The 21,546-nt window shown below is 37.2% G+C and overlaps 1 protein-coding gene across 2 annotated transcripts; it reads right to left on the minus strand.

Moving 5' to 3' along the window:
* Positions 1-2,516: 2,516 nt before the first annotated feature.
* aicda (activation-induced cytidine deaminase) lies at positions 2,517-21,085 on the minus strand. 2 transcript variants are annotated; one of them, XM_061915349.1, is made up of 5 exons: positions 20,861-21,085; positions 12,369-12,534; positions 12,020-12,302; positions 8,364-8,459; positions 2,517-2,743 (listed from the first exon to the last, which is right to left on the minus strand). In XM_061915349.1, the coding sequence occupies exons 1-5, from the start codon at positions 21,004-21,006 to the stop codon at positions 2,736-2,738; spliced, it is 699 nt and encodes a 232-aa protein (XP_061771333.1). In that variant the 5' UTR covers positions 21,007-21,085; the 3' UTR covers positions 2,517-2,735. The 2 variants fall into 2 exon arrangements, with proteins under 2 accessions (XP_061771333.1, XP_061771332.1); XM_061915348.1 differs by having other exon boundaries at positions 8,364-8,479; positions 20,861-21,062.
* Positions 21,086-21,546: the final 461 nt, after the last annotated feature.

Genomic DNA, 21,546 nt, shown 5'->3' on the forward strand with positions numbered 1-21,546 from the left:
AAACAAAAGTAAATGCAAAAAAACCATAAAATTATAATCAACGAATGGATATAAAGTTGATCAAAAATACTTAAACGTTAAAAGTAAAATGTAAAATATATATATATATACATTATTTTTAACACATTTATGTCGGAGTAATTTGAGGAATTTTCTGTAATTTTTTTTTTTCAATTTTATTGCTCAAAAAAAATATTTAAAATCAATGATGTTTTGAATTATTGGCCCTTTTAAGGATTTAATTACTTCTGATATATATCCCACTTCAAAAATGTTGGAGTGAAAACTTTGCATATTTTGTGTTTTTGCCATGAAAAAAAAAGTATTATTATTATTATTATCATAATTAATACAAAAAAGTCATGAAAAAAACACAAGTAAATGAATAAAAAAAATGAACTTATAATCAACGGATGCATTAAAAGTTGATCTAAAGACGTTAAAAGTAAAATGAAAAAAAATATATACATTATTTTTAACACATTTATGTCGGAGTAATTTGACGAATTTTCTGTAATTTAAAAAAAAATTTTATCGCTCCAAAAAAAATATTTAAAATCAATGATGTTTTGAATTATTGACCCATTTAAGGATTTAATTACTTCTCATTAATATTCCACTTTGAAAATGTTGCAGTGCAAATATTGCATATTTTGTGTTTTTGCCATAAAAAAATGTTTTTTAAATGTATTATTATTATTATTATTACTACAAAAAGGGCATGAAACAAACAAAAGTAAATGCAAAAAAAACCCTAAACATATAATCAATGGATGGATCTTAAGTTGATCTTCAGACTTAAACGTTAAAAGTAAAATAAAAAAAATTGTATACATTATTTTAAACACTTTTATGTTCAAATAAATAGAGAGGAATTTTTTGTATTTGTTTTTAAGTGTTATTGCTCCAAAAATAATATTTAAAATCAATGATGTTATGAATTATTGAGACATTTAAGGATTTAATTGCTTCTAACAAATATTCCACTTTGAAAATGTTTTTAGTGAAAATATTGCCTATTTTGTGTTTTTGCCCCCAAAAAACACATTTTATTTATTTATTATTATTTAATTTTACAAGTAGAGCATGAAACAAACAAAAGTAAATTGAAAAAAAACCCACTAAACAAATAATTAACGGATGGATCTAAAGTTGATTTAAAGACTTAAACGTTAAAAGTGAAAAAAAAAATGTTCACATTATTTTTAACACATTTATGTTGGAATAATTTGAGGAATTTTCTGTAACTGTTTTAAAATTTTACTGCTCAAAAAAATAATATTTAAAATCAATGATGTTATGAATTATTGCAAGGAATTTAGGAATTTCACCAGGCGGTATTACATCAAAAAGCGACATCCGTGTGTAAAGGATATCCCCACATGGGCTCAGGAAGACTTCAGAAAACTGTTGTCAGTAACTACAGTTTGTCGCTACATCTGTAAGTGCAAGTTAAAGCTCTACTATGCAAAGCCAAAGCCATTTATCAACAACACCCAGAAATGCCGTCGGTTTTGCTGGGCCCGGGCTCATCAAAGATGGACTGATGCAAAGTGGAAAAGTGTTTTGTGGTCTCATGAGTCCACATTTCAAATTGTTTTTGGAAACTCTGGACGTCCAAAGAGGAAAAGAACCATCTGGTACAAAGTGTAAAAGGCAACATGTGTGTTGGTATGTGGTTGTGTTAGTGCCCAAGGCATGGGTACTGTAACTTACACATCTGTGAAGGCACCATTAATGCTGAAATGTACATACAGGTTTTGGATCCATCCAAGCAACGTTATCATGGACGCCCCTGCTTATTTCAGCAAGACGATGCCAAGCCACGTGCTACAACAGCGTGGCTTTGTTGAATTACCCTTGATATATTAAATTTCGTATTATTATTATTTTTCGTTAATGTTATTTTTATCATACACCTTTAAATAAAAGTTTTTAAGGGCTTTATCACACTGAGTTCAAAAAAATAAAACACAAAAAAGAACACAGCTGCCACTACAGCATTGCCATCTTGAAAAAAAGAAAACATGACGGATGTCAGGTTGGTCAACATCCATCTGTCAGCCACCTCTTCAATGCAGACTAGTGGGCAGCCTAGGACGGACTCCGCACTCTTAATCACAGGAAGAAAACTGAAAAGATATCCGCATAATCAACATTGTATCAATGTCTTGTGCCTGTTGGGTCTGCGTTGTTTTTAATGAATACTTAGGCCTACTTTGCTACTGTATTTTAATGTGGGTCGTTATTGGGTTATGTGGAGAGCCAAGTTGTACATATCACTAATTGTTGTTCTTTTAGTACTCATTGGCCCAAATTTTGGTGACAAATTAAATAATTACTTATTTTATTCCATTTTTTACATATATTTAAAAAATATTTTTGTACTATATTATAGGCGACTTAAATTTTACGCATCCCTTTTATTTTAAATTAATTGAAAATAAAACTTGCCTGTGTAATAAAAAAATATGTGTTATTAGAAAGTCTGGAGTGAATGAAAAACCACAGCACAAGAAAGCATTTATTGGATATTTTACAATAATAACAAGACGTGACGTATACAAAAAAAAGGTTGTTTTTGGCCGTTGTTTGAGTTAGTAACACCACATTTTTACAAAATAAAACCAGTTTCTTTGTTCTGAGGTCAGCCGCTGTAGTGATGACGTCACTTAGCAGCCATGAAAATGTCTCACAGTCCAAGCAGCTTGAAGGCGTCGCTTAAATCTTCCATCTCATCGTCCTAAAGAGGGACAGAATTATGATGATGTCATCGTATATATATATATATATATATATATATATATATATATATATATATATATATATATATATATATATATATATATATATATATATATATATATATATACAGTATATATATATACACATCCATCCATCCATCCATCCATCCATCCATCCATCCATCCATCCATCCTCTTCCGCTTATCCGAGGTCGGGTCGCGGGGGCAACAGCCTAAGCAGGGAAACCCAGACTTCCCTCTCCCCAGCCACTTCGTCTAGCTCTTCCCGGGGGATCCCGAGGCGTTCCCAGGCCAGCCGGGAGACATAGTCTTCCCAACGTGTCCTGGGTCTTCCCCGTAGCCTCCTACCGGTTGGACGTGCACTAGGGAGGCGTTCGGGAGGCATCCTGACCAGATGCCCGAACCACCTCATCTGGCTCCTCTCGATGTGAAGGAGCAGCGGCTTTACTTTGAGTTCCTCCCGGATGGCAGAGCTTCTCACCCTATCTCTAAGGGAGAGCCCCGCCACACGGCGGAGGAAACTCATTTTGGCCGCTTGTACCTGTGATCTTATCCTTTGGGTCATAACCCAAAGCTCATGACCATAGGTGAGGATGGGAACGTAGATCGACCGGTAAATTGAGAGCTTTGCCTTCCGGCTCAGTTCCTTCTTCACCACAACGGATCGGTACAACGTCCGCATTACTGAAGACGCCGCACCGATCCACCTGTCAATCTCACCATTCACTCTTTCCTCACTCGTGAACAAGACTCCTAGGTACTTGAACTCCTCCACTTGGGGCAGGGTCTCCTCCCCAACCCGGAGATGGCATTCCACCCTTTTCCGGGCGAGAACCATGGACTCGGACTTGGAGGTGCTGATTCTCATTCTGGTCGCTTCACACTCGGCTGCGAACCGATCCAGCGAGAGCTGAAGATCCCGGTCAGATGAAGCCATCAAAACCACATCATCTGCAAAAAGCAGAGATCTAATCCTGCGGTTACCAAACCGGAACCCCTCAAAGCCTTGACTGCGCCTAGAAATTCTGTCCATAAAAGTTATGAACAGAATCGGTGACAAAGGACAGCCTTGGCGGAGTCCAACCCTCACTGGAAATGTGTTCGACTTACTGCCGGCAATGCGGACCAAGCTCTGGCACTGATCGTACAGGGAACGGACCGCCACAATAAGACAGTCCGATACCCCATACTCTCTGAGCACTCCCCACAGGACTTCCCGAGGGACACGGTCAAATGCCTTCTCCAAGTCCACAAAGCACATGTAGACTGGTTGGGCAAACTCCCATGCACCCTCAAGAACCCTGCCAAGAGTATAGAGCTGTTCCACAGTTCCACGACCAGGACGAAAACCACACTGTTCCTCCTGAATCCGAGGTAGCCTCCTCTCCAGTACACCTGAATAAACCTTACCGGGAAGGCTGAGGAGTGTGATCCCACGATAGTTGGAACACACCCTCCGGTCCCCCTTCTTAAAGAGAGGAACCACCACCCCGGTCTGCCAATCCAGAGGTACCGCCCCCGACGTCCACGCGATGCTGCAAAGTTTTGTCAACCAAGACAGCCCCACAATATCCAGAGCCTTAAGGAACTCCGGGCGGATCTCTTCCACCCCTGGGGCCTTGCCACCGAGGAGCTTTTTAACTACCTCAGCGACCTCAACCCCAGAAATAGGAGAGTCCACAACAGATTCCCCAGGCACTGCTTCCTCATAGGAAGACGTGTTGGTGGGATTGAGGAGGTCTTCGAAGTATTCCTTCCACCTATCCACAACATCCGCAGTTGAGGTCAGCAGAACACCATCCGCACCATACACGGTGTTGATAGTGCACTGCTTCCCCTTCCTGAGGCGGCGGGCGGTGGTCCAAAATCGCTTCGAAGCCGTCCGGAAGTCGTTTTCCAAGGCTTCCCCGAACTCCTCCCATGTCCGAGTTTTTGCCTCCGCGACCGCTGAAGCTGCACACCGCTTGGCCTGTCGGTACCTGTCCACTGCCTCCGGAGTCCTATGAGCCAAAAGGACCCAATAGGACTCCTTCTTCAGCTTGACGGCATCCCTCACCGCTGGTGTCCACCAAGGGGTTTTAGGATTGCCGCCCCGACAGGCACCAACTACCTTGCGGCCACAGCTCCGATCTGCCGCCTCGACAATAGAGGTGCGGAACATGGTCCACTCGGACTCAATGTCCAGCATCTCCCTCGTGACATGTCCAAAGTTCTTCCGGAGGTGGGAATTGAAACTTTGTCTGACAGGAGACTCTGCCAGACTTTCCCAGCAGACCCTCACAATGCGTTTGGGCCTCCCAGGTCTGTCCGGCATCCTCCCCCACCATCGCAGCCAACTCACCACCAGGTGGTGATCGGTAGAAAGCTCCGCCCCTCTCTTCACCCGGGTGTCCAAAACATAAGGCCGCAAATCCGATGACACAACTACAAAGTCGATCATGGAACTGCGGCCTAGGGTGTCCTGGTGCCAAGTGCACATATGGACACCCTTATGTTTGAACATGGTGTTTGTTATGGACAAACTGTGACGAGCACAAAAGTCCGATAACAAAACACCACTCGGGTTCAGATCCGGACGCCCATTCTTCCCAATCACGCCTCTCCAGGTTTCACTGTCGTTGCCGACGTGAGCGTTGAAGTCTCCCAGTAGGACAAGGGAATCACCCGAGGGAGCACTTTTCAGTACTCCCTCGAGTGTTCCCAAAAAGGGTGGGTACTCTGAACTGCTGTTTGGTGCATAAGCACAAACAACAGTCAGGACCCGTCCCTCCACCCGAAGGCGGAGGGAGGCTACCCTTTCGTCCACCGGGTTGAACTCCAACGTACAGGCTTTGAGCCGGGGGGAAACAACAATTGCCACCCCAGCCCGTCGCCTCTCACTGCCGGCAACGCCAGAGTGGAAGAGGGTCCAATCCCTCTCGAGAGAGGTGGTTCCAGAGCCCTTGCTGTGCGTCGAAGTGAGTCCGACTATATCCAGCCGGAATTTCTCGACTTCGCGCACTAGCTCAGGCTCTTTCCCCCCCAGTGACGTGACGTTCCACGTCCCAAGAGCTAGCTTCTGTAGCCGAGGATCGGACCGCCAAGTGCCCTGCCTTCGGCTGCCGCCCAGCTCACATTGCACCCGACCTCTATGGCCCCTGCTATGGGTGGTGAGCCCATTGGAGGGGTGACCCACGTTGCCTCTTCGGGCTGTGCCCGGCCGGGCCCCATGGGAACAGGCCCGGCCACCAGGCGCTCGCCATCGCGCCCCACCTCCGGGCCTGGCTCCAGAGGGGGGCCCCGGTGACCCGCGTCCGGGCGAGGGAAATCTGGGTCCATGCTTTTTCTTCTTCATAAAGGTCTTCGAGCTGCTCTTTGTCTGATCCCTCACCTAGAACCTGTTTGCCTTGGGAGACCCTACCAGGGGGCTTTATGCCCCCGGACAACATAGCTCCTAGGATCATTGGGACACGCAAACTCCTCTACCACGGTAAGGTGGCAGCTCAGAGAGCTGTATACACATACACATATATATATATATATATATATATATATATATATATATATATATATATATATATATATATATATATATATATATATATATATATATATATATATATATATATATACACAGTATATATATGTATATATGCATTCAGATACATATAAAAATATGACTTTGTATCTCATAATGATGTATTTTTATCTCACAAATATGACTTTGTATCTTATAATTATTTATTTTTATCTCACAAATATGACTTTTAAAAAATCTCATAATTATGTATTTTAATCTCACAAATATGACTTTGTATCTCGTAATTTAGATTTTTTTATCTCACAAATATGAATTTTTAAAACTCTCATAATTATGCATTATCTTCTCACAAATATGACTTTGTATCTCATAATTATGTATTTTCATCTCACAAATTTGACTTTATATCGCATAATTGTGTGTTTTTATCTCACAAATATGACTTTGTGTCTCATAATTCTGCATTTGTATCTCACAAATACGACTTTGTATCTCATAATTATGTATTTTCATCACTTTCTTAATCTCAGATATGCATTTTTATCTCACAAAAATGACTATTTTCATTTTATTCTTTAACATTTTTAACTCACAAATATGACTTTGTATCTCATAATTATGTACTTTTATCTCACAAATATGACTTTATCTCATAATTATGCATTATCATCTCACAAATATGACTATGTATTTCATAATGATCTACTTTTATCTCACAAATATGACTTTGTATCTCATGATTATTATTATTATCATCTCACAAATATGACATTGGATCTCATAATTATTTATTTTTATCTCACAAATATGACTTTGTATCTCATCATTATTTATTTTTATCTCACAAATATGACTTTGTATCTCATAATTTTGTATTTTTATCTCACAAATATGACTTTTTAAAACTCTCGTAATTATGCATTATCTTCTCACAAATATGACTTTGTATCTCATAATTATGTATTTTTATCTCACAAATTTGACTTTGTATCTCATAATTGTGTGTTTTTATCTCACAAATATGACTTTGTATCTCATAATTGTGTGTTTTTATCTCACAAATATGACTTTGTGTCTCATAATTCTGCATTTGTATCTCACAAATGCGACTTTGTATCTCATAATTATGTATTTTCATCACTTTCTTAATCTCAGATATGCATTTTTATCTCACAAAAATGCCTATTTTCATCTTATTCTTTAACATTTTTATCTCACAAATATGACTTTGTATCTCATCATTATTTATTTTTATCTCACAAATATGACTTTGTATCTCGTAATTTTGTATTTTTATCTCACAAATATGACTTTTTAAAACTCTCGTAATTATGCATTATCTTTCCCACAAATATGACTTTGTATCTCATAATTATGTTTTTTTATCTCACAAATTTGACTTTGTATCTCATCATTGTGTGTTTTTATCTCACAAATATGACTTTGTGTCTCAACATTATCTATTTGTCTCTCACAAATACAACTTTGTATCTCATAGTTATGTATTTTCATCACTTTTTAAATCTCAATTATGCATTTTTATCTCACAAATATGACTATTTTCATCTCATTCTTTAACACTTTTATCTCACAAATACGACTTTGTATCTCATAATTATGTATTTATCACTTTTTTAATCTCAGCTATGCATTTTTATCTCACAAATATGACTATTTTCATCTCATTCTTTACCATTTTATCTCACAAATATGACTTTGTATCTCATAATGATGTGTTTTTTATCTACTTAAAAAAACAAAAAAAACTATATTGTCATGAATTATTGATCGATTTAAGGCTCCAAGTACCAATATTTTGAGAATATTTTGGGGGAAATATTACATATTTTGTGTTTTTGCCGTAAAAACAAACATAAAAAAGAAGAAAAAAAAGAAGTATAACAACAGATAGATCTGAAGTTCATCTAGCGATGTAAGCATTGAATGAATTTAAAAAACAAAAAAAACAACAACATTTGGACACCCCTGCCCTAACGCTACAGTCGCACGCAGGGTTCTCACAAGAATGAGGCACAAACTAACTCGGGGGTTGTGTAGCGGTCAGTTAGCTGCAGTACCTGAAGGATGCGTTTGAGTTTCCTGGACAGTCGGAGAGAGTTCTGCTGCAGACTGTCCCAGGCCTTGAAGGAGCTGTGCTTGTGATCCACGAAGGTCTGCCAGCAGTAGAAGAAGTCTGAGGACAAGTCCACAACGTACACAGGGAATGTTCTTCTTTCTCTTTTTTACACTTCTTTCACCTTCAACAATGTTTAACAACATAAACAATGTTCAACGATGTTCAATGACATTTAACAACGTTCAATGACGTTCAACAACGTTTAACAATGTTTAAGAACGTTCAACAAGTTCAACAACGTTCAACAAGTTCAACAACGTTTACCAATGTATGACAACGTTTAACAATGTTTAACAACGTTCAACATTGTTCAACAATGTTTAACAACGTTCAACATTGTTTAACAATGTTTAACAATGTTTAATAATGTTCAACAATGATCAACAATGTTCAACAATATACAACAATGTTCAATAATTTCAAACAATGTTCAACAATGTTCTACGATGTTCAACAATGTTCAACGATGTTCAACAATTTTAAACGATGTTCAACAATGTTCAACGATGTTCAACAATGTTCAACAATACTCAACGATATTCAACGTTTAACAACGTTCAACATCGTTTAACAACGTTTAACGTTTAACAACGTTCAAAAATGTTCAACATCGTTTAACAACGTTCAACATCGTTTTAAAACGTTTAACAATGTTTAACGATGTATAACAACGTTAAACAATGTTTAACAACATTTGACAACAATTAACAATGTTTAACAACGTTCAACAAGTCCAAAAATGTTTAACAACGTTTAACAACGTTTAACGATGTTTAACAATGTTTGACAACATTTAACAACGTTCAATATGGTTTAACAATGTTTAATAATGGTCAACAATGATCAACAATGTTCAACAATATTCAACAGTGTTCGACAATTTTGAACGATGTTCAACGATGTTCAATAATGTTCAACGATGTTCAACAATGTTCAACAATGTTCAACAATGTTCAACAATATTCAACAATGTTCAACAACTTTAAACAACGTATAACAATGTTAAACAATGGTAAACAATGTTCAACGATGTTCAACAATGTTCAACAATACTGAACAATATTCATTCATATTCAACAACGTTCGACAACGTTCAACAATGTTAAACAACGTTTAACAATTGTTAACAATGTTTGAAAATGTTCAAGAATATTCAACAATGTTCAACAACTTTAAACAATGTTAAACGATGTTCAACAATGTTCAACAACTTTAAACAATGTATAACAATGGTAAACAACATTCAACGATATTCAACAATGTTCATTAATATTCAACAATGTTCGACAACGTTCAACAACGTTTAACAATGTTCAACAATGTTCAACAACGTTCAACAAATTTAAACAACGTTAAACAATGGTAAACAGTATTCAACGTTTAACGACGTTCAACAACATTCAATGATGTTTAACAATGTTAAACAATGGTTAACGATGTTCAACGATATTCAACAATGGTAAAGAATTTTTTACAATATTCAACAATGTTCAACAATATTCAACAATGTTCAACAATATTCAACAACGTTTAACAACGTTCAACAACGTTCAATAACGTTTAACAATGATGAACAATGGTAAACAATGTTCAGCAATATTCAACGATATTCAACGTTTAACAACGTTCAACGATATTCAACGTTTAACAACATTCAAAAATCTTCAACATCGTTTAACAACGTTCAACATCGGTTTTTACTAACGTTTAATAACCTTAAACAACTTTTAACAATGTTCAACAAATTTAAACAACGTAAAATAATGGTAAACAATGTTCAGCAATATTCAACAATGTTCAACAACTTTAAACAACATTTAACAATGTTCAACGATTTTCAAGGATATTTAACAATGCTAAACAATGTTCAACAATGTTTAACAACGTTTGACAATGTTTAACAATAACAAATTACACTTTTGAGTTGGGATTAATCACAATTAGTACAAGTAGTATTCCTCGCTTGCGTAATTTAAATTACCTGAAACATTTCAGAATAGGTTAGAAGGTAGAATGTATAATAGAATGTATTTATATTATCCACATGTGAATAATGCTGTATAATAGACTGTATTTATATTATCCACATGTGAATAATGCTGTATAATAGACTGTATTTATGTTATTCACATGTGAATAATGCTGTATAATAGACTGTATTTATGTTATTCACATGTGATTAATGCTGTATAATTGACTGTATTTATGTTATTCACATGTGAATAATGCTGTATAATAGACTGTATTTAAGTTATTCACACGTGAATAATGCTGTATAATAGACTGTATTTATGTTATTCACTATGAATAATGCTATATAATAGACTGTATTTATGTTATTTACATGTGCATAATGCTGTACAATACACTATTTATACTATTCACATGTGAATAATACTGTATTTGTTATTCACATGTGAATAATGCTGTATAATAGACTGTATTTATTATTCACATGTGAATAATGCTGTATAATAGACTGTATTTATGTTAGTTACATGTGCATAATGCTGTATAATAGACTGTATTTATACTATTCACATGTGAATAATACTGTATTTGTTATTCACATGTGAATAATGCTGTATAATAGACTGTATTTATTATTCACATGTGAATAATGCTGTATAATAGACTGTATTTATGTTATTTACATGTGCATAATGCTGTATAAGACTGTATTTATACTATTCACTTGTGACTACTGCTTTATAATAGACTGTATTTATGTTACTCACATGTGAATAATGCTGTATAATAGACTGTATTTGTTATTCACATGTGAATAATGCTGTATAATAGACTGTATTTATGTTATTCACATGTGAATAATGCTGTATAATAAACTGTATTTATGTTATTTACATGTGGATAATGCTGTATAATAGACTGTATTTATACTATTCACATGTGAATAATACTGTATTTGTTATTCACATGTGAATAATGCTGTATAATAGACTGTATTTATTATTCACATGTGCATAATGCTGTATAATAGACTGTATTCATACTATTCACATGTGACTACTGCTTTATAATAGACTGTATTTATGTTACTCATATGTGAATAATACTGTATTTGTTATTTACATGTGAATAATGCTGTATAATAGACTGTATTTATATTATTCACATGGGAATAATGCTGTATAATAGACTGTATTTGTTATTCACATGTGAATAATGCTGTATAATAGACTGTATTTACGTTATTCACATGTGAATAAAGCTGTATAATAGACTGTATTTATGTTATTCACATGTGAATAATGCTGTATAATAGACTGTATGTATGTTATTCACATGTGCATAATGCTGTATAATAGACTGTATTTATACTATTCACATGTGACTACTGCTTTATAATAGACTGTAATTATGTTACTCACATGTGAATAATACTGTATTTGTTATTCACATGTGAAAAATGCTGTATAATAGACTGTATTTATATTATTCACACGGGAATAATGCTGTATAATAGACTATTATTCACATGTGAATAATGCTGTATAATAGATTGTATTTATATATTCACATATCGATTCCTAGTTATCAGGGAAATGGTACCATATCGGCTGAAAGTGGAACTACCTTTGTAACTCATGACCGTGATCTGGACCCCGTTTTTTCGCAGCAACCGCAGGCCGTCCCTCTCCCGGCTGTCCTCCTGGTCGCAGAAATAGAGGCGGGACACGAAGATCCTGAGGCGCAGGTTGGGCATCCGGCCGAGGAACCGCGACAGAGCCACGGCGCAGTTAACGCACGGAGACCAGGAACAGAACCAAGTGATGGAGTAGCTCCGCCTCCGGCCGCCGGCAGCGCCGCTCCCCCACAGGCCCGGGCACAGGGTCCCCAGGTAGCGCATGAACAGGAGCTGAACAACAAGGACCAGCCCGATATTAAACGGTGTTCTCCCGTGTTTCCGGATCCCCCGCCTCACCTCCACGTGGCAGCCGTTGCGGTTACGCAGGTGTCCGAAGTCAAAGGACAGCGAGTCGGGCCCCACTCGCCTCTTGACCACAAAGCACAAGTAGGTTTCATTGCGGCCCTTGGCCCAGCGCATGTTCTCGTAGTGGTAGATGAACTTGTTGGCCGGCAAAAGCACGCTTCAAGCAATGGAAGTTGGATATATAAGCACATTTCAAAGATAACATTTCAAACTAAAACATTCATTGGCCTGCTATCTGTGCCCCGGACCTAAGGCCGAGGGTCGCCGGAAGCCGCCGTACTTCTAAGCTGGTGCCCAGTGTCCGAATCCTTGAGTTTTAGGTGCAACTGTACAAAAAGAGCTACAGAGCTAGCTTAAAACATTAGCATGCGCACATTAAAATGCTAACACTTAGCACGAGTGCTAACGAGGGCATGCTAACAGTTAGCATGTCTCACATATCAAGCAACATGTCTGTTAGGTGTATGTAGATAAAAATGTGAAAAATCAGCAAAAAAAAGTTAGCATGCTAATATTAGCTCGCTAGCATGCTAAAGTTAGCATGCTATCAGTTAGTGTGAGTCACATACCAAGTCCTGTGATTGTAAGGTGTATAGCAGCGGAAGTAGAAAAATAAACTTAAAGTTAGCTAAAAGGTTAGCCAGTTCATTAGCATGCGCTCATTCAACTGCTAATAGTTTAATGTGCTTACCAGGAACTGATTAACATGGACCCCGACTTAAACAAGTTGAAAAACCTTTTCGGGTGTTACCATTTAGTGGTCAATTGTACGGAATATGTACTGAACTGTGCAATCTACTAATAAAAGTTTCAATCAATCAATCAATCAATCAATCAATCAATCAATCAATCAATCAATCAATCAATCAATCAATCAATCAACACACTTAGCATGTGTGCGAACAATGGCATGCTAACAGTTAGCATGTCTCACATATCAAGTAACACGTCTGTTAGGTGTATGTAGAGAAAAAAGTGAAAAATATGCAAAAAAAAGTTAGCATGCTAATATTAGCTTGCTAGCATGCTAAAGTTAGCATGCTATCAGTTAGCGTGAGTCACATACCCAGTCATATGGTTGTAAGTTGTATGGCAGCGGAAGTAGAAAAATAAACGTAAAGTTAGCTAAAAAGTTAGCCAGTTCATGTTCATATGCTAGCATGCTAACATTAGCATGCAAACATTGAAATGCTAACACTTAGCATGTGTGCTAACAATGGCATGTTAACAGTTAGCATGTTTCACATATCAAGTAACACGTCTGTTAGGTGTATGTAGAGAAAAAAGTGAAAAATATGCACAAAAAAAAGTTAGCATGCTAATATCAGCTCGCTAGCATGCTAAAGTTAGCATGCTATCAGTTAGCGGTACTCACATACCCAGTCATATGATTGTAAGGTGTATGGCAGCGGAAGTAGAAAAATAAACATAAAGTTAGCTAAAAAGCTAGCCAGTTCATGTTTGTATGCTAGCATGCTAACATTAGCATGCGCACATTGAAATGCTAACACTTGGCATGTGTGCTAACGAGGGTATGCTAACAGTTAGCATGTCTCACATATCAAGTAACACGTCTGTTAGGTGTATGTAGAGAAAAAAGAGAAAAATCAACACAAAAAAAAATGCATGTTAACATTAGCTCGCTAGTATGCTAAAGTTAGCATGCTATCAGTTAGCGTGAGTCATATACCCAGTCATATGATTGTAAGGTGTATGGCAGCGGAAGTAGAAAAATAAACGTAAAGTTAGCTAAAAAGTTAGCCAGTTCATGTTCGTATGCTAGCATGCTTACATTAGCATGCGCACATTGAAATGCTAACTCTTGGCATGTGTGCTAACGAGGGCATGCTAACAGTTAGCATGTCTCACATATCAAGTAACACGTCTGTTAGGTGTATGTGGAGAAAAAAGTGAAAAATATGCAAAAAAAAAGTTAGCATGCTAATATTAGCTCGTTAGCATGCTATCAGTTAGCGTGAGTCACATACCCAGTCATATGATTGTAAGGTGTATGGCAGCGGAAGTAGAAAAATAAACGTAAAGTTAGCTAAAAAGTTAGCCAGTTCATGTTCGTATGCTAGCATGCTAACATTAGCATGCGCACATTGAAACGTTAACACTTGGCATGTATGCTAATGAGGGCATGCTAACAGTTAGCATGTCTCACATATCAAGTAACACGTCTGTTAGGTGTATGGAGAGAAAAAAGTGACAAATCAGCATAAAAAAGTTAGCATGCTAATATTAGTTCGCTAGCATGCTAAAGTTAGCATGCTATCAGTTAGCGTGAGTCATATACCCAGTCATATGATTGTAAGGTGTATGGCAGCGGAAGTAGAAAAATAAACGTAAAGTTAGCTAAAAAGTTAGCTAGTTCATGTTCGTATGCTAGCATGCTAACATTAGCATGCGCACATCGAAATGCTAACACTTGGCATGTGTGCTAACGAGGGCATGCTAACAGTTAGCACGTCTCACATATCAAGTAACACGTCTGTTAGGTGTATGTAGAGAAAAAAGTGAAAAATATGCAAAAAAAAAGTTAGCATGCTAATATCAGCTCGCTAGCATTCTAAAGTTAGCATGCTATCAGTTAGCGTGAGTCATATACCCAGTCATATGATTGTAAGGTGTATGGCAGCGGAAGTAGAAAAATAAACGTAAAGTTAGCTAAAAAGTTAGCTAGTTCATGTTCGTATGCTAGCATGCTAACATTAGCATGCGCACATCGAAATGCTAACACTTGGCATGTGTGCTAACGAGGGCATGCTAACAGTTAGCACGTCTCACATATCAAGTAACACGTCTGTTAGGTGTATGTAGAGAAAAAAGTGAAAAATATGCAAAAAAAAAGTTAGCATGCTAATATTAGCTCGTTAGCATGCTATCAGTTAGCGTGAGTCACATACCCAGTCATATAATTGTAAGGTGTATGGCAGCGGAAGTAGAAAAATAAACGTAAAGTTAGTTAAAAAGTTAGCCAGTTCATGTTCGTATGCTAGCATGCTAACATTAGCATGCGCACGTTGAAATGCTAACACTTGGCATGTGTGCTAACGAGGGCATGCTAACAGTTAGCATGTTTCACATATCAAGTAACACGTCTGCTAGGTGTATGTAGAGAAAAAAGTGAAAAATATGCAAAAAAAAAAAGCGTGCTAATATTAGCTCGTTAGCATGCTATCAGTTAGCGTGAGTCACATACCCAGTCATATGATTGTAAGGTGTATGGCAGTGGAAGTAGAAAAATAAATGTAAAGTTAGTTAAAAAGTTAGCCAGTTCATGTTCGTGTGCTAGCATGCTAACATTAGCATGCGCACATTGAAATGCTAACACTTGGCGTGTATGCTAACAAGGGCATGCTAACAGTTAGCATGTCTCACATATCAAGTAACACGTCTGTTAGGTGTATGGAGAGAAAAAACTGACAAATCAGCATAAAAAAGTTAGCATGCTAATATTAGTTCGCTAGCATGCTAAAGTTAGCATGCTATCAGTTAGCGTGAGTCACATACCCAGTCGTATAATTGTTAGGTGTATGGCAGCGGAAGTAGAAAAATAAACGTAAAGTTAGCTAAAAGGTTAGCCAGTTCATTAGCATGCGCACATTTAACTGCTAACAGTTTAATGTGCTTACCAGGAATTGATTAAGATGGACTCCGACTTAAACAAGTTGAAAAACTTATTCGGGTGTTACCATTTAGCGGTCAATTGTACGGAATATGTACTGAACTGGGCAATCAATCAATCAATCAATCAATCAATCAATCAATCAATGAAAACATTTAGCATGTGTGCTAACAATGGCATGCTAACAGTTAGCATGTCTCACATATCAAGTAACAAGTCTGCGAGGTGTATGGCTGCGGAAGTATAGAAAAAAGTGAAAAATAAGCAACAAAAAAAAATAGCATGCTAATATTAGCTCGCTAGCATGCTAACGTTTGCATGCTAACAGTGAACAAGTGTCACGCAGCAAGTTATATGACTCAGGAGTAAATGGTTGCAAATTTAGCACAAAAAGCTATAATGCTAATTTTTGCAAGCTAACAAACTAAAGTTGGAATGCTATCAGTTAGCATGTGTCATATACTAAGTTATATGACTGTAAGGCGTATGGTAGCGGAATTAGATAAAGAAACGTAAAGTTAGCTAAAAAGTTAGCCAGTTAATGTTTGTAGGCTAGCATGCTAACATTAGCATACGCACATGTCTCACATATCAAGTAACAGGGCTGTGAGGTGTATGGCTGCCGAAGTAGAGAAAAAAGTGGAAAACAAGTACAGAAAAAGTTAGCATGCTAATATTAGCTCGCTAGCATGCTAACGGTAAACAAGTGTCACGGACAAAGTTGTATGATTCCGGGGTAAACGGTTGCAAATTTAGCACACTAACGAGCTAAAGTTAGCATGCTCTATCAGTTAGCGTGGGTCACATACCATGTTAAATGACTCCAGGAAAAAAGGTTGCTGTAATTTTAAGATGGTGCCGAGTGTCCGAATCTGTGAGCTTCAGGTGTAACTGTACAAAATGAGTTAAAGGGCTAGCTTAAAACATTAGCATGCGCAAATTAAAATGCAAAAATTTAGCATGTGTTCTAATAATGGCCTGCTAACAGTTAGCAGGTTTCGCATATCAAGTAACACGGCTGCGAGGTGTATGGCTGCGGAAGTAGAGAAAAAGTGAAAAATTAGCCAAACAATTTTTAGCATGCTAATACTAGCTCACTAGCATGCTAACGTTTGCATGCTAACAGTTACGAGTGTCACGTACAAAGTTATATGTCTCTAGAGTAAACAGTTGCAAATTTAGCACAAAAAGCTATCATTCTCATGTTAGCACGCAATTAAGGTACTGTTAGCATGCTATCAGTTAGCACGTGACACATATCAAGTTATATGACTATAAGGTGTATGGCAGCGGAATTAGAGAAAAAAAACGTAAAGTTAGCTAAAAAGTTAGCATGCTAACATTGGCATGCGCACATTAAACTGCTAACACTTAGCATGTGTGCCGACGGCATCTTAACAGTTAGGATGTCTCACATATCAAGTAACACGGCTGTGACCTGTATGGCTAAGGAAATAGAGAAAAAAGTGAAAAATAAGCACACAAAAAAAGTTAGCATGCTAATATTAGCTCGGTAGCATGCTAACGTTTGCAAACTAACAGTTAACAAGTGTCACGTACCAAGTTGTATTAGCCCAAAGAGCTATCATGCTAATGTTAGCAAGCTAACAAGCTAAAGTTAGCATGCTTTCAGTTAGCGTGTGTCACATACCAACGGAAAAAATATGTTTATGAGTAAATATTATCAAGGTTTCAGTGACATTTGCATTTTTCAATATGTCAATGAATAAATATCATCGAGGTTCTTAATTTAGGGGGGCGTGAAACTAATTATGTCGCAATGGGGGGCGTGAGATAATAAACATATGCATCTAATAGAGTGATTTGAACGGAAAAATATGTCAATGAATGAATATTATCAAGGTTCTCAATGGCATTTAAATTTAGGGAAGGCGTGAAACAAATGAGGTCCAAAGGGGGGCGTGAGAAAATAAAAATACACTTCTAATACAGTGGTTTGAACGGAAAAGTAAATCAATTAGTAAATATTATCAACGTTTTCAGTGGCATTTAAATTTAGGGGGAGCGTGACAGAAAATTATGTCCAAAGGGGGGCGTGAGAAAATAAACACATGCATCTAATAGAGTGGTTTGAATGGAAAAATATGTCAATGAATACATATTATCAAGGTTCTCAATGGCTTTTTAGTTTAGGGGGGCGTGAAACAAATCATGTCCAAAGGGGGGCGTGAGAAAATAAATATACACATCTAATAGAGTGGTTTGAACAGAAAACATATGTTACCGAGTAAATGTTATTAAAGATCTCAGTGGCATTTCAATTGAGGGGGGTGGGGGGGTGAAACTAAATATGTCCAAGGGGGCAAGGGGGGCGTGAGAAAATAAACATACGCATCTAATAGAGTGGTTCGAACAGAAAACATATGTTACCGAGTAAATATTATTAAAGTTCTCAGTGGCATTTCAATTTCGTGAAACAAAATATATCCAAAGGGGGGCGTGAGAAAATAAACATATGCATCTAATAGAGTGGTTTGAATGGAAAAATATGTCAATGAATACATATTATCAAGGTTCTCAATAGCTTTTTAGTTTAGGGGACCGTGAAACAAATTATGTTCAAAGGGGGGCGTGAGAAAATAAATATACACATCTAATAGAGTGGTTTGAACGGAAAAAATATTTCAATGAGTAAATTTTATCAAGGTTGTCAGTGTTATTTCAATTTAGAGGGGGCGTGAAACAAATTATGTCCAAAGGGGGGCATGAAAAAATTAACATTTGCATTAAATAGAGTGGTTTGAACGTAGAACATATGTCATTGAAAAAATATTATCAAGGTTTTTAGTGGCATTTCAATTTGGGGGGGCCGTGAAACAAATTATGTCCAGAAGGGGGGTGTGAGAAAATAAACATACGCATCATATAGAGTGGTTTCAACAGAAAAATATGTCAATGAATGAATATTATTAAGGTTCTCATTGGCATTTCAATTGAGAGGGGGGTGAAACTAAATATGTGCAAAGGGGAAGGGGGGGGCGTGAGAAAATAAACATACGTATTTAGGGACGGCGTGGCGCAGTGGGAGAGTGGCCGTGCGCAACCCGAGGGTCACTGGTTCAAATCCCACCTAGAACCAACCTCGTCACGTTCGTTGTGTCCTGAGCAAGACCATTCACCCTTGCTCCTGATGGGTGCTAGTTGGCGCCTTGCATGGCAGCTCCCTCCATCAGTGTGTGAATGTGTGTGTGAATGGGTAAATGTGGAAGTAGTGTCAAAGCGCTTTGAGTACCTTGAAGGTAGAAAAGCGCTATACAAGTACAACCCATTTATCATTTACCATTTATTTAATAGACTGGTTGGAACAGAAAACATATGTTACCGAGTAAATATTATTAGGTTCTCAGTGGCATTTCAATTTCGTGAAACAAAATATGTCCAAAGGGGGGCGTGAGAAAATAAACATATGCATGTAATAGAGTGGTTTGAATGGAAAAATATGTCAATGAATACATATTATCAAGGTTCTCAAAAGCTTTTTAGTTTAGGGGGGCGTAAAACAAATTATGTCCAAAGGGGGGCGTGAGAAAATAAATATACACATCCAATAGAGTGGTTTAAACGGAAAAAATATGTCAATGAGTAAATTTTATCAAGGTTGTCAGTGTTATTTCAATTTAGAGGGGGCATGAAACAAATTATGTCCAAAGGGGGGGGGGGGGGGGGGGGGGGTGAGAAAATAAATATACACATCTAATTGAGTGGTTTGAACAGAAAAAATATGTCAATGAGTAAATTTTCTCAAGGTTGTCAGTGTTATTTTAATTTAGAGGGGGCGTGAAAGAAATTATGTCCAAAGGGAGGCATGAGAAAATTAACATACGCATTAAATAGAGTGGTTTGAACGTAGAAAATATGTAATCGAAGAAATATTATCAAGGTTTTCAGTGGCATTTCAATTTAGGGGGGCCGTGAAACAAATTATGTCCAGAAGGGGTGAGGGGGGAGGGGGGGGGGGGGGAATAAACATATGCATCATAAAGAGTGGTTTGAATGGAAAAATATGTCAATGAATGAATATTATTAAGGTTCTCAATGGCATTTCAATTGAGGGGGGGCGTGAAACAAATTATGTCCAAAAGGGGGTGTGAGAAATTAAACATACACATCTATTAGAGTGATTTGAAGGGAAAAATTATGTCAATGAGTAAATGTTATCAAGGTTCTCAATGACATTTCAATTTAGGGAGGGGGGGGGGGGGGGGGGGGGCGCGTGAAACAAATTATGTCCAAAGGGGGGGCGTGAGAAAATAAACAGACGCACCTAATAGAGTGGTTTGAATGGAAAATATATGTCAATGAATAAATATTATCAAAGTTTTCAGTGGCATTCAAATTTAGGGGGAGCGTGAAAGAAAATTATATTCAAAGGGGGGGCGTGTGAAAACAGTATTGAGAAGCATTGCATTTGTGTCAAACTACATCACAATTTCATTATTTACATTTGGAAAACGACAATCACACACACAACTTCACTTCAAACTGTACTTTCTCATTTCTCACCCGCCCACAAGGAACAAAAGAAGGTCCACCATCAAATCGGCGAAACCAAAAGGTAAATTTTTATACTTTGTGGTTAACCGAAAAAAGAAAGAAGGGTCAGCGAGAAGACAGCTCGGCTTTTTGCTGGTCTCACTTTCACCAGCTCTTTTCTCAAACCACACTTATTTGCCATCACCACTGAAACCTGGCGGGAGACTTTAAAAATAAAGCGATTAAATATGACTCAAATCCAACAAACTGGGGTCCTGACATGACAAAAGGTCAACAAAAAGTGAATATTAGGAGCTAACTGCAAAAATCTGTAAATAATTGTCGTCGTTTTGCTCACCTGTCGAGTTTTGTAGTCATTTCGAAAGATGCGCTTGGTCGATCGCCGGGTGTGTGACAAAGAGCGAAAGTGTGTGTGTGTGTGAGTGTGTGGTAACTGAGAAGCGACATGTCATCACAAACATCCTGCATCCACTGTACAAACATACATATACACTTACATGTACATATACTTTCACTGTACAGACATACATATACACATATATACACATTCACTGTACAAGCATACATGTACATATACAGTCACTGTACAAACATACATATACACATACATATACAAATATACATATATACACACATACATGTACATATACATTCACTGTGAATATATACATATACACATACATACAATCACTGTACAAATATACATATACACATACATGTACATATATTCACTGTACAAACACACATATACACATTCTGTACATATACTTTCACTGTACAAACATACATATACACATTCTGTACATATACTTTCACTGTATAAACATACATATACAAATACATGTACAAATATACATATATACACACATACATATACATTCACTGTACATATATACATATAAACATACATACATTCACTGTACAAATATACATATACACATACATGTACATATATTCACTGTACAAACATACATGTATGTATACATCCACTGTACAAACATACATATACACATACATGTACAA

This window comes from Nerophis ophidion, linkage group LG11, assembly GCF_033978795.1.
Source record: "Nerophis ophidion isolate RoL-2023_Sa linkage group LG11, RoL_Noph_v1.0, whole genome shotgun sequence".
NCBI lineage: Eukaryota > Metazoa > Chordata > Actinopteri > Syngnathiformes > Syngnathidae > Nerophis > Nerophis ophidion.